The sequence below is a fragment of the Hemitrygon akajei genome, chromosome 23 (genome assembly GCF_048418815.1).
Source record: "Hemitrygon akajei chromosome 23, sHemAka1.3, whole genome shotgun sequence".
Lineage (NCBI taxonomy): Eukaryota > Metazoa > Chordata > Chondrichthyes > Myliobatiformes > Dasyatidae > Hemitrygon > Hemitrygon akajei.
Window position 1 is genome coordinate 13,664,469 of NC_133146.1, and position 16,408 is coordinate 13,680,876.

General features: G+C 47.3%; 1 protein-coding gene across 1 annotated transcript in view; it reads left to right on the forward strand.

The window, feature by feature from the left end:
• Nucleotides 1-4,594, forward strand: part of cpn1 (carboxypeptidase N, polypeptide 1) — a 59,622-nt gene extending 55,028 nt beyond the window's left edge. The window contains 3 exon segments of the mRNA XM_073026948.1: nucleotides 244-343; nucleotides 2,735-2,853; nucleotides 4,291-4,594. Coding sequence (XP_072883049.1) covers nucleotides 244-343; nucleotides 2,735-2,853; nucleotides 4,291-4,461 — 390 coding nt within the window. The 3' untranslated portion in view covers nucleotides 4,462-4,594.
• The last annotated feature ends 11,814 nt before the right edge of the window (nucleotides 4,595-16,408 follow it).

A 16,408-nucleotide genomic window follows, 5' to 3' on the forward strand; every position in this document is an offset into this window, starting at 1 on the left:
GGGAGTGTGTGATGGGACATTGTAGAGAGACTGCCTTTTTCACAGAGAATTGGTGCTAAAAACAAGGCACAGTTCTAAGATCAGAGGCACAAGATTTAAAAGGGATATTGGGGCAGCTACTCCACTCAAAGGGTGAGCCTCACTCTGTGTCCGGTTCGCCAGGAGTGCTTCTCGGTTTGACGTGGAAGGTGATTTACTGCAACAAGTGTGATGACAAATTGTCACTTTCTAAATCATTTTCAGGTTCACAAGGGAATTAAAGGAATGGTTTTGGATGAAAATAACAACGGGATTGCTGATGCTGTCATCTCAGTTTTTGGCATCAATCATGATGTCACCACAGGTGTGTCCCAGTATAACTATCTAATGGATTGTAGTATTTCACTCCCTTCGTACCCGTCATTAGGGTGACCAGTGTGTGCAGTACCCTGCACTATCACCATTTCACTACTCCACTACCACCCTCCTACCAGTGCGGGGACTTGCCCCAGGTCAGAAGCCCTGCAGTTGACCGTACAGGATATTAAAGAGGTTGCATTTGCCAGGAGATCCCCTCCACAAGTCTCACTAATCACTCTCTAACTGGGGAGTGTAGGATGGTGCTATTACAGCACCAGCGATCAGGGTTCAGTTCTCCCTGGTGTCCGTCAGGAGTCTGTACCTTTTCCCTGGTGGGTGAGTGGGTTTCCTCTGGGTGCTCTGGTTTCCTCCCACATTCCGATAGTGTAGGGGTTAGTAAGCTGTGAGTGCTATGTTAATGCTGGAAGCAAGGTGGCGCTCATGAGCTCCCCCCCCACCAAAGATCATTTGGTCATTGACACAATTGATGCGTTTCACAGTGTGTTGGTGTGCATGTAATAAATCTAGTCTTTATTTAAAAACATAAAGAATTGGAGGGGAGTTGTGGCCCATTACAGGGGTGCACCAGTCATTTTCAGAAATAGCCCTCTCTGTAAAATGTAATCACTCCTCATCTACAGAGCTCTGGACTAAGGTCTGAGAAGCGACCATGTGCTTTTGGGCAGCATGAATTTGTGGGCTGAATATTCTTCTGTACATTGCCAATCAGTGAAGTGATGTATAATATAAAACATGGATTAGAGTAATGGTGCATTCTGGTTGCCCCATTCCAGGAAGGATGTGGAAGCTCCAGAGAGCTGTTCCAGGATGCTTCCTGGATTACAGGGGTATCAGTAGGAGAGGTTGGACACACATAGGACTTTTTCTCTGGAGTGTTGGAGGGTAGGCAGTCAGTCGTTGCCCCAGTGTAACCATGTCAAGCACCGGGGAACATCCTTTGATGTTGAGGAGGATGTTTAGAGGTGATATGAAGGGTGAGTTTTTATGCAGAAAGTGGTAGATCCCTCCAATGGTTGACCAGGGATAATGGTGAAAGTAGGCACCTTGCTGGAGTTTTAGAGGCTCTTGACACATGAATATGCAGGCATGCAAATTTTACGACCTATGTCAGTGATAATTAAGTCTGATTTTTTTTTAATGATGTGCAGGCAAATAGGTTCAGTTTAACTTGACGGTTCTGAAGACATTGTGGGCTGAAGGACCTGTTACTGTGCTCTTTCATCATGCTCCAGGTGGATGTGGGTTTGATTTCAAGTTTTAAGAGGCTTGGAGAAGAACGTTGATGGGAGGGGTATTGAGGGCAATGTTGCAGGTCGATGGGACTAGACAGAATAGGAATTTGACGTGGAGTTCTGGAAATGAGGTTTGGGTCTAATTGAGAAATGTTGCCTTGCCTCTGCTAACTCCATGAGGAGGGGGGAGAGGATGGGTGGATGGAGTCTGGGCATTCCGCTCACCGTTGCTGGAAATTTGGCCCCTCTGTGGACCGGCTGATTGTCAGTGAGACATTTCTGTCCCAGGAACAAGACCACGTGAACCAAGTGTGAGGTATTGCACTTTGGAAGGAAAAACCAAGGTAGAACATACAAGGTAAATGGTAGGGCACTGAGGAGTGCAGTAGAACAGAGGGAGCTGGGAATACAGATACAAGATTCCCTAAAAGTGGTGTCACAGGTAGATAGGGTAGTAAAGAGAGCTTTTGGTACATTGGCCTTTATAAATCAAAGTATTGAGTATAAGAGTTGGAATGTTATGGTGAGGTTGTATAAGGCATTGGTGAGGCTGAATTTGGAGTATTGTGTGCAGTTTTGGTCACCGAATTACAGGAAGGATATTAATAAGGTTGAAAGAGTGTAGAGAAGGTTTACAAGGATGTTGCCGGGACTTGACAAACTGAGTTACAGAGAAAGGTTGAATAGGTTAGGACTTTATTCCCTGGAGCGTAGAAAAATGAAAAATAAGACTTGACAGAGGTATATAAAATTATGATGGGTATAGATAGAGTGAATGCAAGCAGGCTTTTTCCACTGAGGCTAGGGGAGAAAAAAAACCAGAGGACATAGGTTAAGGGTGAAGGGGAGAAAGTTTAAAGGGAACATTAGGGGCGGCTTCTTCACGCAAAGAGTGGTGGGAGTGTGGAATGAGCTGCCAGATGAAGTGGTAAATGCGGGCTCACTGTTAACATTTAAGAAAAACTTGGACAGGTACATGGATGAGTGGAGGGATATGGTCCAGGTGCAGGTCAGTTGGACTAGGCAGAAAAATGGTTGGGCACAGCCAAGAAGGGCCGAAAGGCCTGTTTCTGTGCTGTAATGTTCTAAGGATAACATGGCCTGTTTGTTTTGTTTCCACCAATGCTTGTTTTTGTCTCAAGGTGTGGATGGGGACTATTTCCGGTTGCTGTTACCGGGGAAATATATCGTCACGGCGTCAGCAACTGGTTACGGAAGCCAGGTGGCTCACATCAGCGTTAGTGACAATGGATCCACTCGGGTGAGTCCCTAAGCCCGATTTCACCCGCTTATCTTCCCGTCCACAGCGGTAACTTCCATCACTGCAACCCGCACAGCGGTTACACGCCAGTAATCACCGGTCAGGGTTCAGTTCTTCCCGTTTTTATGTTCTCCCCAAAACCATGTGGGCTTTCTCCAGCTGCTCCAGTTTCCTCCCACGTTCTAAAAGACGTGTCGGTGGGGTTTGGCCTGCTACCTCGGTGCCGGAAACGTGGGGACACTTGCCCAGCACGATCCTTGCCGATGTTGATTTGACACAAATGGCACATTTCACGATGTTGCGTTTCAATGGACAAAAAGATAATATCTTAACCTTTAACTCTTTGAACGTGCTAAGAGAGTTCTCGCCTCGCCCACAGACTGTCGAAGTTGTTATTCTGAGCCACGGGCTGTTCCAGTGCTTCCCCCACCCCCTCGCCCTAATTCAGTCACCACGTAAAACATGGAGTAGCACGGGCATCACGGCGCACAGTGTGCTGAGGCGAATGGAATGGAACAGGAAAGTCAGCAACAGTGCAGCACATATTGGGGCTGTGAGGGAAAGCGGATCAGCCACGATGAAATGGCAGAACAGACTTAATGGGCCACATGGCCTGATTCTGCTCCTATACTTTATGGTCTTAATACAAAAGAATGACAAACATACACTCAACATACATTTTTAATAACTTGCATCTCAGAATAAACAACCATAAGAAATAGGAACAGAATTGGGCCATTCAGCCCATCGAGCTTGCTGCACCACCTGATCATGGCTGATTTTTTTCTTCCCCCTCAATGCCATGTTCCTGTCTTCTCCCTCTAAGTTTTGACACCTTCAATGGAGAATGTATCAACCTCTGTTTTAAATATACCCAATGACACGGCCTTCACGGCAGATCAAGGCATTGAATTGCACAGGTTCACCACTCTCTGGAAAACGTTTCCCGTTGTAATCAGTTTGTCAATGGCTATTGGTCCTTCAGCTGCCACTCTCTGATCACCAGGATTGTCTCCCAAAAACTTTCCACCTCTTCCTCTGTCTTTGATGTCACCTCCAGCAATGGAAGACTACAGCACACCTCTCGCACTAAGATAGACTTGTTTTCAGTTGTTTTGCCCCAAGGCTTAAATGTTTACACATCTCCTTCTATTTAGGATGATTTGTGTGCTGTCCGTACCCTACGTGCTTGTGACGCAACTGCAAGTATGTTTTTATTGCACCAACATCACACCGAATTGTGCTCAATAAACTCAACCTGACTGAATCTTTTGCTTGTCTCTCCCAATGACCCCTGAGGTGGATCGTTGTGGATTTTTCCTGCTTAGTTTTGCTTCGCTGTGAGTGAAGGTTATGTTGAGTTTGCAAAGAGACTGGGCAGAGTACCTCCTTCAGCTTCACCCCGTATCAACCTCAACATCTGACCTTCTTCCACAGCTGGACTTCCGACTGGTGCCCAAGGTTGCCGTGCTCTCCACCAGCATGCCCACCTTCTCACCGCAACAGAACGTCACTGCCCAAGTGCCCCATCGCAGGCTCGGGCCAAGAACGGCCAGGAAGACACCGAGGCATCACAAACAGCAGAGGCACCGGAAACGGAGGGACTGAGGAGCATTTCATCCCCCATTTCCCCCCTCCCTCCCACTTTCTTCTCTTGCCTTCCCTCTCTCTATTCTTCCCTCCCTCTCCCTTTGCCACCCCCTTTCTCCTACTCCTTTCTTCCCTTTGTCCATCTCCCTCTCTTTTCACCCCCTCAGTCCTCGTGTCTCTTTCCATCCACCTCACCACTCTCCTTCCTTTCCTCCTCCTTCCTTGACCCTACTTCCAAACCAAATACTTTTCACTCATTCATCTCAGTCCTGCATGTGAGAGGGAAGATTTCAGGGTTGGGATTCTGGGAGGAGCCAGGTGAAGCTACCTTTTTGTGAGATGACATGTTTTTTTTGTAATAAAGATGAAGCAACATGGACAAATCTGTGCTTGGTGAACCAAATCAGACCAAAGATCTTTTACCTTTAAAATCATATTTTCAGTGCATGTTTTTAAACACATTTAATATTTTGCTTTTACTTAAATTGATTTCAACTAATCTGTTCCCACTATTGGTTGACCAGTATGTCAATCATCTTGACGTATGGTCTGCCTATGACCAATCAGAGAGCCAATCGCTTCTTTGTTAACCAATGGGATGATTGGTAATGGTGTCAAACAACCCATGTTTCTAAATGGCCAAGTATTTTTGTAGTCAGATTTAAAAAATGTTTAATAAACAATGAAAAGATATTTACTTTCATGTTTATTTTTGCTCTGCGTAGTTTTGCTTCATATTTGAGGTGTTTCTTCTACATTGCTTGCAGGAAACAATGCATTATTCGGATTTACATTGAAACACAGTGAAGTGTGGTACTTTCCTAAGAAGTGGGAGCCAATACAAAGTATGTGAGGAAGACCTGTACAGGTTGGGGAAGCCTATTAGCAACATAACCTAAACCTGTGCAGATTTGGTCAGCCCAGTATAAGAGAGGATATTATTAAACTAGAAAGAGTTTATAAAAGAATTACCACGATGTTGCTTGGACTTGTGGGAGGAGGGGGTGCTGAGTTACAAAGGGAAGTTTCATAGACCAGGACTTTAGGGGATTGTGGGGTGACTTAGTAGAGATACGTAAGATCGTGAGGATAGACGGGTGAAAGTACATTGTTGTCTTCACAGAGAATTGATGCTGAAATCAAGGCACAGTTCGAAGATCAGAGGCGCAAGATTTAAAAGGGATGTTGGGGTAGCTACTCCACTCAAAGGGTGAGTGCATTTGGAATGAGAAGCCAGAAGCAGTGATTGAGCTGGGCACATTTGGCAACATTTTAAAGGAATGCATTGATAGGAGGGGTTCAAAGGGCTGTGGGTCAATGGCAGTCAAATTGGTCTAGCTCGCTGGACAACGGTCAGCATTGATGAACAGGCCAAAGGGCCTGTTTCTGTCAAAGTCAAGTTCATTGTCATGTGCAACAGTACCTGTCTGTACAGGTGCAATTAAAAGAACTGGTGTATATTCAGTTAGTTTTATTATGGGTGGTGTTAGGGTGATTATTCAATGAAAATGAAGAATTTATAACGAGTGTATGTGGACCAATATGATATGAATAGCTGAGGAAAAAAGATGACATGATGCCAAATCCTCATGAATGGAACCCTCTCTGTATCCGGGGTATTGACTGTATAATTCTGGGCAGGTTCCACAGTCTGCGTTATTGTTCCATAGGCAACAACAAAACTGACTCTTAACTATCATTTTAGGTCAACTGGTCTCACCCTATCCGCCAGGTTCCCTTTCATCTACCCATCCGTCTCCCTTAACTCCTCTGCTGCCTGAAGTTAACTTGTAGCTCTCGTTCTAGGTTCTAATGGAGGATCCAGACCTGAAACATTCCAACTATTTCACCCTCACAGTTGCTGCCTGACCTGCTGAGTGTTTCTAATGTTCTCTGCTTTGCTTACAAATACCTCTGCCTGTCGATGGTTTCCGTGGCAGTAGACAAAATGGGTGATGTAGTACGGAGAGTGGGAGTACAGGTGGGACCTGTGAGGACTGAACACCTACCTTTCTTGCCCCTAATTTTATTCCCTCTTTACCCCTCCCTCAATCAACCATCAAACCAAATTGTATTGCTGTCCATCATGGACAGCTGCTGGGGGAGAAACATTGTGGGGGTGGGAGGGGAGAAAGAGTTCATTGTGGGAAGGAAGTCCTGGGAGCATCATCTCTTCACCCAGCCCATCCCTTCCTCCATGGCTGAAGTCGTGGCTTATGATGCTGTCGTGATGAAGAGACTTGGCCTGAAATGTCAGCTATTTATTCCCCTCCATGGATGATGTCTGACCTGCTGAGTTCCTCCACCATCTTGTGTGAGAGGCCTTATGTTAGTTCAGAGCCATCTCTCAGGCACATTGGGCCTGTCATTGCCCCTTGCCAGGTTGATTTAGTAAACAGCACAATGGCATAACGGTTAGTGAAACTCTTAACCACTGCACCGGCAACTCAGAGTTCAATCCATCGCTGTCTGTATACGTTCTCCCTGTGACCGTGTACGTTTCGACCTGGTGCGCTGTTCACCTGGTATTCCAAAGATATATGGATTAGCAGGTTAATTGGTCACGTGGATGTAATTGGGGTGCCCCAAATACCTTGCAATAGACAAGTCTAAATAAATCTCAAATTAAACCTATTAATTTCTCTTCTGACACCAGGCTGCAATGAAGTGCCTTGCTCTGATGAAGCCCACAGAGCAAGCAGTATACGTGATGATAAATACTGTATAATACCGTACAAGTATACTGTATAAATATCATGTAATACTGTATAAATACCGTACATAAATTCCGTGACAATGCAAACCAGCAGAATGGTGCAGAGACTGCAGTGCAGTCTGAGGCAGTGCAAACAGCAATAACAGAAGTACAATTCAGAGTTCAAAACCAAGGGAGCCCCATCGGGAAGGAGATGTGAGAGAGGCGATTGGTTCAGGAGTCTGATAGCAGTCCTTGAGTCTTGTCACCTGGGCCTTTAGACTCCTGTAGAAAGAGAGAAGGGAACAGCCAGGGTGGCAGACACCCTTTCACGATACTGTCAACCTTCTGAGGCAACGCATGGTGAAGGTGGACTGGATGGAAGGAAGCCGTGAACCTGTGACGGACTGAGAAGCATTTACCACTCTCTGCTGATTCTATCAGAACAGTCTCCATGCATTTTCTCTCTATAGTGCATAGTTGTACAAAGCTATTCACTACTTGTTGCCTTGGTAACAGTGGTTCTGTTATGGAGATGACAATTTGTTCTAACGTTGAAAGTTAACTTTTAAACTTTGACTACAAATGCAATGTCCAGTGACATAATGCAGAAGTTGCAATTGAGTGTTCTGGTCATTATCCAACCCCCAGTCAATTTTGGTCCGCGTGTTTCTCTTCCTGTTAATTGTTGCTTCACAGGAAGGAGTGTCTGTAGACATTCTATCACTGGAGAAACATGCATCTAACCTATCCAACCATAGACTGTGTAGAGAGAACTTTAATCTGAAATCAGGGAAAATCTATTCTGCATCTAACCCATAATGTCCCTGTCCTGGGAGTGTGTGATGGGACAGTGTAGAGGGAGCTTCACTCTGTATCTAACCCGTGCTGTCCCTGCCCTGGGAGTGTGTGATGGGACAGTGTAGAGGGAGCTTCACTCTGTATCCAACCTGTCCTGGGAGTGTGTGATGGGACAGTGTAGAGGGAGATTCACTCTGTATCTAACCCGTGCTGTCCCTGTCCTGGGAGTGTGTGATGGGACAGTGTAGAGGGAGCTTCACTCTGTATCTAACCCGTGCTGTCCCTGCCCTGGGAGTGTGTGATGGGACAGTGTAGAGGGAGCTTCGCTCTGTATCCAACCTGTCCTGGGAGTGTGTGATGGGACAGTGTAGAGGGAGCTTCACTCTGTATCTAACCCGTGCTGTCCCTGTCCTGGGACAGTGTAGAGGGAGCTTCACTCTGTATCTAACCCGTGCTGTCCCTGTCCTGGGAGTGTGTGATGGGACAGTGTAGAGGGAGCTTCACTCTGTATCTAACCCGTGCTGTCCCTGTCCTGGGACAGTGTAGAGGGAGCTTCACTCTGTATCTAACCCGTGCTGTCCCTGTCCTGGGAGTGTGTGATGGGACAGTGTACAGGGAGCTTCACTCTGTATCTAACCCGTGCTGTCCCTGTCCTGGGAGTGTGTGATGGGACAGTGTAGTGGGAGCTTCACTCTGTATCTAACCCATGCTGTCCCTGCCCTGGGAGTATGTGATGGGACAGTGTAGTGGGAGATTCACTCTGTATCTAACCCGTGCTGTCCCTGTCCTGGGAGTGTCTGATGGGACAGTGTAGAGGGAGCTTCACTCTGTATCTAACCCGTGCTGTCCCTGTCCTGGGAGTGTGTGATGGGACAGTGTAGAGGGAGTTTCACTCTGTATCTAACCCATGCTGTCCCTGTCCTGGGAGTATGTGATGGGACAGTGTAGAGGGATCTTCACTCTGTATCTAACCCGTGCTGTCCCTGTCCTGGGAGTGTGTGATGGGACAGTGTAGTGGGAGATTCACTCTGTATCTAACCCGTGCTGTCCCTGTCCTGGGAGTGTGTGATGGGACGGTGTAGTGGGAGATTCACTCTGTATCTAACCCGTGCTGTCCCTGTCCTGGGAGTGTGTGATGGGACGGTGTAGTGGGAGATTCACTCTGTATCTAACCCGTGCTGTCCCTGTCCTGGGAGTGTGTGATGGGACAGTGTAGAGGGAGCTTCACTCTGTATCTAACCCGTACTGTCCCTGTCCTGGGAGTGTGTGATGGGACAGTGTAGAGGGAGCTTCACTCTGTATCTAACCCGTGCTGTCCCTGTCCTGGGAGTGTGTGATGGGACAGTGTAGAGGGAGCTTCACTCTGTATCTAACCCGTGCTGTCCCTGTCCTGGGACAGTGTAGAGGGAGCTTCACTCTGTATCTAACCCGTGCTGTCCCTGTCCTGGGAGTGTGTGATGGGACAGTGTAGAGGGAGCTTCACTCTGTATCTAACCCGTGCTGTCCCTGTCCTGGGAGTGTGTGATGGGACAGTGTAGAGGGAGCTTCACTCTGTATCTAACCCGTGCTGTCCCTGTCCTGGGAGTGTGTGATGGGACAGTGTAGAGGGAGCTTCACTCTGTATCTAACCCGTGCTGTCCCTGTCCTGGGAGTGTGTGATGGGACAGTGTAGAGGGAGCTTCACTCTGTATCTAACCCGTGCTGTCCCTGTCCTGGGAGTGTGTGATGGGACAGTGTAGAGGGAGCTTCACTCTGTATCTAACCCGTGCTGTCCCTGTCCTGGGAGTGTGTGATGGGACAGTGTAGAGGGAGCTTCACTCTGTATCTAACCCGTGCTGTCCCTGCCCTGGGAGTGTGTGATGGGACAGTGTAGAGGGAGCTTCACTCTGTATCTAACCCATGCTGACCCTGTCCTGGGAGTGTGTGATGGGACAGCGTAGAGGGAGCTTCACTCTGTATCTAACCCGTGCTGACCCTGTCCTGGGAGTGTGTGATGGGACAGCGTAGAGGGAGCTTCACTCTGTATCTAACCCGTGCTGACCCTGTCCTGGGAGTGTGTGATGGGACAGTGTTGAGGGAGCTTCACTCTGTATCTAACCCGTGCTGTCCCTGTCCTGGGAGTGTGTGATGGGACAGTGTAGAGGGAGCTTCACTCTGTATCTAACCCGTGCTGTCCCTGTCCTGGGAGTGTGTGATGGGACAGTGTAGAGGGAGCTTCACTCTGTATCTAACCCGTGCTGTCCCTGTCCTGGGAGTGTGTGATGGGACAGTGTAGAGGGAGCTTCACTCTGTATCTAACCCATGCTATCCCTGCCTCGGGAGTGTGTGATGGTAGAAAGTTGGTTTATTATTGCAACACTTACCAAGGTAGAGTGAAGCACTTTTGTTTTGCATGCCATCCATGGATAATTTTATTACATCAATGTAGTGTGGACAGGACTTTACTGTAATCTGTATTAATGGGATGATGTAAGATTTCCTCCTTATCTAACTCGTGCCCTGGAGACACTGACAGAATTGTGACTTTTACCCTACTTAACCCCAGTCCTGTGACGGGGGAGTATTATCCATGATTGAATGGTGGAGCAGGCTCGATGGACCAAATGCCCTACTTCTGCTCCTATATCTTATGGGCTTATAATTGTTCATACGTGCTCCATCTGACACAGTTACAACACCATCTCCAGCTGTCACATTTGCTGCAAGATGCCAGTCTGTGGTAAGCCTCAGCAATCGGTGCGTACTGCTTTTTGTGAACCAGCCTGTGTGATGTGAAACCTTCGTCTTATTTTAAACTTGGAAGGATTCTGATTTTGACATAAACTTCTGCAGATTGTCACTTTGTGATATGCAGGAGCTTCCTTGTTGGTTTCCTCCTTTTGTTGGTTCTGGTTTTGACCTTCTGCTGTCCTTGCTTTAGAAAGCCCCATTTCAGAGACCTGAGCACACATTCTGCCAGTGCTGTATGGAGAGAATGCAATTCCGTCAGAGGCGTTTTTAAACCCAACCTGCCACCTTCAGGACATAATTTGAGGAACCGATTCTTCATGCCCTACTCAACGATATCAAGGACCCCCACCCATGCCAAACATTCTTTTCCACTCAGCCCCCTCCCCACCTTCCCCAACACTGGGCAGAAGATGCAACCACATGTCACCAAGGTCAAGGACAACTTCCACCCCAAATACAAGAGCCTGCAGATGCTGGAAATACGGAGCAACAACACAACTCAGCAGGTCCGATGTAGTCAATGGAAAGGAATAAAACGTTTGAGGTTTTGGGTCGAGACCTTTCATCAGGACTGGAAAGCAAAGAGGACAGAACCACCATGAGAATATTAAGGGGTGGGGGAAGGATTATAGGCTAGATAGTGATTGGTGAAACCATGTGAGGAGGAGGGGCTGAAGAGTGAAGCTGGGAAGTCATTGGTGGAAAAGGCAAATGGCTGAAGGAAGAATCTGATAGGAGAGGGAGGTGAACCACGGGAGGAAGGGAAAGGAGGGACACCAGAGAGGCGATAAGCAGGTAAGGAGAATAGAGGTAAGAGGGGAGCCAGAATAGGGAATGGAAGAGGAGAGAAGGGGGAGGGGTAGACATTACCAGAAGTTAGAGAAATCTATGTTCATGCCATTAGGTTGGAGGCTACCCAGACCAAGACTGAATGTGAGGTGTTGCTCCTCCAACCTGACAGTGACCTCATCTGGGCAGTAAGGGGGCCGTGGGCCGACGACATCTGGGAATGGGGAGTGGACTGGGGACGGTCGGCCACCGGGAGATGCTGTTTGTTGCGGATGGAGCGAAGATGTCCAGCTCAGATTGTGGCCCCATTTCTGACTTGCAAGGTGTCTGAACCGGCAGTTCAGAGGTTGGAACCCTGCTGTACCATGGGGAGGAGCTGTATGCCCGTTTCCACTTGCTGTTGGTGGGATTTTGCCCTGCACACAGTGGCTGCACACCGGGAGAATGCAGCAGCCTCACTTTTCCCTTCTCCCACTTGCTGTGGCGGTGGCCACAGTAAACATCACTCCCACATATGACAGAACTGTGTGTGTCTGTGTGCACACTTACACCAACGGGCTGGAAGTTGTCCTTGAACCATTTTCCTGTGTTTGACCTATATTCTGTCTCAACCAGGGGTTCCCAACCTTACTTGTGCCATGGATCAATACCATTAACTGGGGGATTTAGGAACCCCGGCTCCAAACCTTTCACATCCCTGTAAATATCCAGATGTCTTTTAAAAGCAGTTATTGTGCCAGCCTCAACCACTTCCTCTTGCACCTCATTTCATATACTGTAGATACTAAACTCTCTATCCACCCTCACCCTAATCCTATACCTTTCATGTCTAGGTTCTCCAGTCCTGGAAAAAGCACTGAAATAAGTATGGAATAGAGTAAACAGTCAATGTTTCAGGCTGAGACCCTTCCTGATGAAGCAGTTTGCATGCATGTGCTTGAATATCCTATAAATCTTTTCTGCACTTGTTCCAGTTTAATAACACCTTTTCTATGGTAAGGTGACCAAAACTGAACGCAACACTCAGTGTGGTCTCACCAACTTCGTGCACAACTGCACCGCGATCTCTGAATGTGGGCTTTTGATATTCGGCCTGCGTCCATGTGGGTTTCCTCTACGTGTTCTGGTTTTCTCCCCCATCCCAAATTTGTGCCGGTTGGTAGGTTAGTGTCCTGCTGTAAATTGTGTAGATGAGCACCTCCCACAACCTCAGGATATCCCAAAACATTTTACAGTCAAAACTTTATGCGTGGGATGTCACTGCTTGTATAATCAATACGGAGAGCCCTCCTGCCGTTCTTTGGAATGGTGCCTTGAGATTGTTGTGGCCTCTTCTTGTTTATGGGACGTGGGTGTTAACTATTTTGTCTGCGAGGTATTGATGAGCTGCCGTCTCAAACTGCTGTGATCCCTCACGTGAACTGGCTCCCACCAGACGAGGTAGGACGTTCCAAAATGAGGGACTAGCTTCTGACTCGGAACAACCCGACGCTGTTCACCGCTGACTCAGCAACATCTCACAGTGATGGCTGTTCGTCAGCGCACAAAATGCTGCAGGAACTCAGCAGGTCAGATAGCATCTATGGAGGTGGATAGATAGTTGATGTTTCGAGCCAAGAACTCTTATCGGGATTCTGTGGCAGTTCATGAAGGCAGCTCACACCATTTTCCAGTGGGGCTGTAGGACAGATGATGAACGCTGGCCGTGCTAGTATAGTCTAGTTCCTAAAGCATTCATTAATAAAAACAAACTCCCTCCCCCATTTGAGAATAATATACACACTAGAGTCACAGAGCACCACAGCACACAGGCCTTTCAGTCCATCTAGTCCAATTGTCCTCTACCTGGTCCATAGCCCTGCATAAGCCTCCTATCCATTTACCTATCCAAACTTTCTTGAATGTTGCACTCCCACCACCCTCTGAGTGAAGAAGTTTCCCTTAAATATTTCACCTTTCACCCATATACTACAACCTCTTGATCTAGTCTGACCTAACCTCAGTGGGAGGAAAGCCTGCTAATATTTACCCCATCTATACCCATCAAAAGTTTGTATACCTCTATTAAATTCTTCTGCACTGCGGGGAATAAAATCCTGGCCTATTCAACCTTTCCCTGTAACTCAGTAGGTTGAAGCTCTCTGTCAGACAGGGTCAACCGTGGATATGGTGTCCTAGATGTCCACATGCCAGTCCTATGCCAGTCCACATGCCAGTCCTATGCCAGTCCACAGCCGGGCAGTACGATATGGAGAGCAAGCTGTTGCCCATGCAGCACTCTCCTCCTCTCCATGCAGCTGCTGAATCCAAAGGAACGGCAGAAACCGATATAGTTTGGCACCGGTGGTTGCTAGTTAGCGTTGAACTCAACGTAGGACTGCCCGAAGGACTCCAGCTACGGATTGTTCTGTGTGGTCTACTCCCAAATCCTTCCCCATCAGTGGGTGTTAGCCGCAAGGCAGCGGAAGTTTGAGATCAGAGTTTTCCTTCTCCTAGATGAGCTGCCAACCATGGCTGATGAGACTCATCTGCCCAAAACAACTGACTTTTAAGGCCCCCAATAATCCACCTTTGCCTCTTCTTTTCTCAGTAGAAATGGTTCTGCTGGGTTTAGAAGCTAAGCCACATGTAATGACCAGGAGCTGGACCTGGTTGTTAGAGGCTATTTGAGACTCACACCATTGGGAGCATTTAATAGGTAGTGGGAGCTTAGCCTCACCACCTACCACAGCTATAACAACCTTAAGTGACCTAGTCAAGTCAAGTCACTTTTATTGTCATTTCGACCATAACTGCTGGTACAGCGCATAGTAAAAATGAGACAGCATTTTTCAGGACCATTGTGTTACATGACACAATACAAAAAACTAGACTGAACTACGTAAAAAAAAAACAACACAGAGAAAGCTACACTAGACTACAGACCTACATAGGACTGCGTAAAGTGCACAAAAACAGTGCAGGCTTTACAATAAATAATAAACAGGACAGTAGGGCAAGGTCCAGGCTTCGGGTATTGAGGAGTCTGATAGCTTGGGGGAAGAAACTGTTATATAGTCTGGCCGTGAGAGCCCGAATGCTTCGGAGCCTTTTCCCAGATGGCAGGAGGGAGAAGAGTTTGTATGAGGGGTGCGTGGGGTCCTTCATAATGCTGTTTCCTTTGCGGATGCAGTGTGTAGTGTAAATGTCCGTGATGGCGGGTAGAGAGACCCCGATGATCTTCTCAGCTGACCTCACTATCCGCTGCAGGGTCTTGCGATCCGAGATGGTGTAATTTCCGAACCAGGCAGTGATGCAGCTGCTCACGATGCTCTCAATACAACCCCTGTAGAATGTGATGAGGATGGGGGGTGGGAGATGGACTTTCCTCAGCCTTCACAGAAAGTAGAGACACTGCTGGGCTTTCTTTGCTATGAAGCTGGTGTTGAGGGACCAGGTGAAATTCTCCGTCAGGTGAACACCAAGAAAACTTGGTGCTGTTTACAATCTCTACCGAGGAGCTGTCGATGTTCAGCGGGGAGTGGTCGCTCCGTGCCCTCCTGAAGTCAACAACCATCTCTTTTGTTTTGTTCACATTAAGAGACAGGTTGTTGGCTCTGCACCAGTCCGTTAGCCGCTGCACCTCCTCTCTGTAAGCTGACTCGTCGTTCTTGCTAATGAGACAATTAACAGGCAAGGTTATTTACTTCTTTCCATCGATGCTGCCTGACCTGCTGAGTTCCTCCAGCAGTTTGTGTGTATTACTCTGGATTTCTGGCATCTGCACGATCTCTTGTGTTTTTCACCTTTAAACTTGTATATGAGAGTCGTGAAAAGGATTTGAGAATGATAATCTTTGACCCTGTGTGTGCAGAGGCATTGTGGAAGTGGAGGATGTTTATTGCTGTGAACATTATACTCGGGGTGGCGGGAGAGTGGATGTAGTCAGGCACAAGGGGGATCGCTCCTTCCGTGACACAGCTGTGTGACCAGGGATCAGCTGCACAGCGACAGCCCAGCCCTGTTCCATGTGTGGGATCTGCAGCTGTCGGCCACAACCTTCGCGCAGTTGGGAAACCTTGATGCTGTTAACCCTTTGGTGGCTGAGCGCAGCACTCTGCTGGAACATAGAACATCACAGTACAATACAGGCCCTTCAACCTACAATGTTGCACTGGCCTTTTAAATAACTCTTAAAATCAATCCAATACTTCCCTCCCACATAGCCCTCCATTTTTCTATCATCCATGTACCTATCTAGGAATTTCGTAAACCTCTCTAATATATCTGTATCTTCCACGATCCTTAGCTCAATGCTCTATGCACCCACCACACACTGTAAAATAAATACATTTTTTAAAAAAAGAATTTAAAAAATTACCTCTAACATTTCCCCCCATATTTACCTTCAATCGCCTTAAAATTCTGGTATTAGACTGAAAAGCCGTGCAGGTGTGGTTAACTCTTTCTCCTCCAGATTACAATGTCATGAGCTCCCCATTGATTTATCTTAGCAACTACTCCAGGCTGGAGCCTCGGTGCATTCCCGAGGGAATGTTGGAGGTGTTTCCTCATCTTCCTGGTCAGGATCCAAGTTCCCCATTTGGAAGAAAAGCATGCTTTATCTGAGACCTGAGCCAACATCTGTTCTTCAACCACCATCAATGAAAACACGCTATCGTGGTTGTGGGACTTTGCTCTGCAGAAATTAGTTGGCATGTTTCCTACATTATACAAATAGTAACCAAACTCTGGGGGGGAAAATATGTCATTTACTATAAAGGTATCCTTGAATGCCTTAAGATTGAGTCATACAGCAGGGAAGCAGGCCATTTGGCCCAACTCTTCCATGCTGACCATGTTGTCCAGTGAGCTAGTTCCATCTGCCCATGTTGGGACCAAAGCTCCCTAAACCTCCCCTATCCGTTGTGCTTAACTCAATGGCTTTTACATGTTGCTACTGTGCCCACC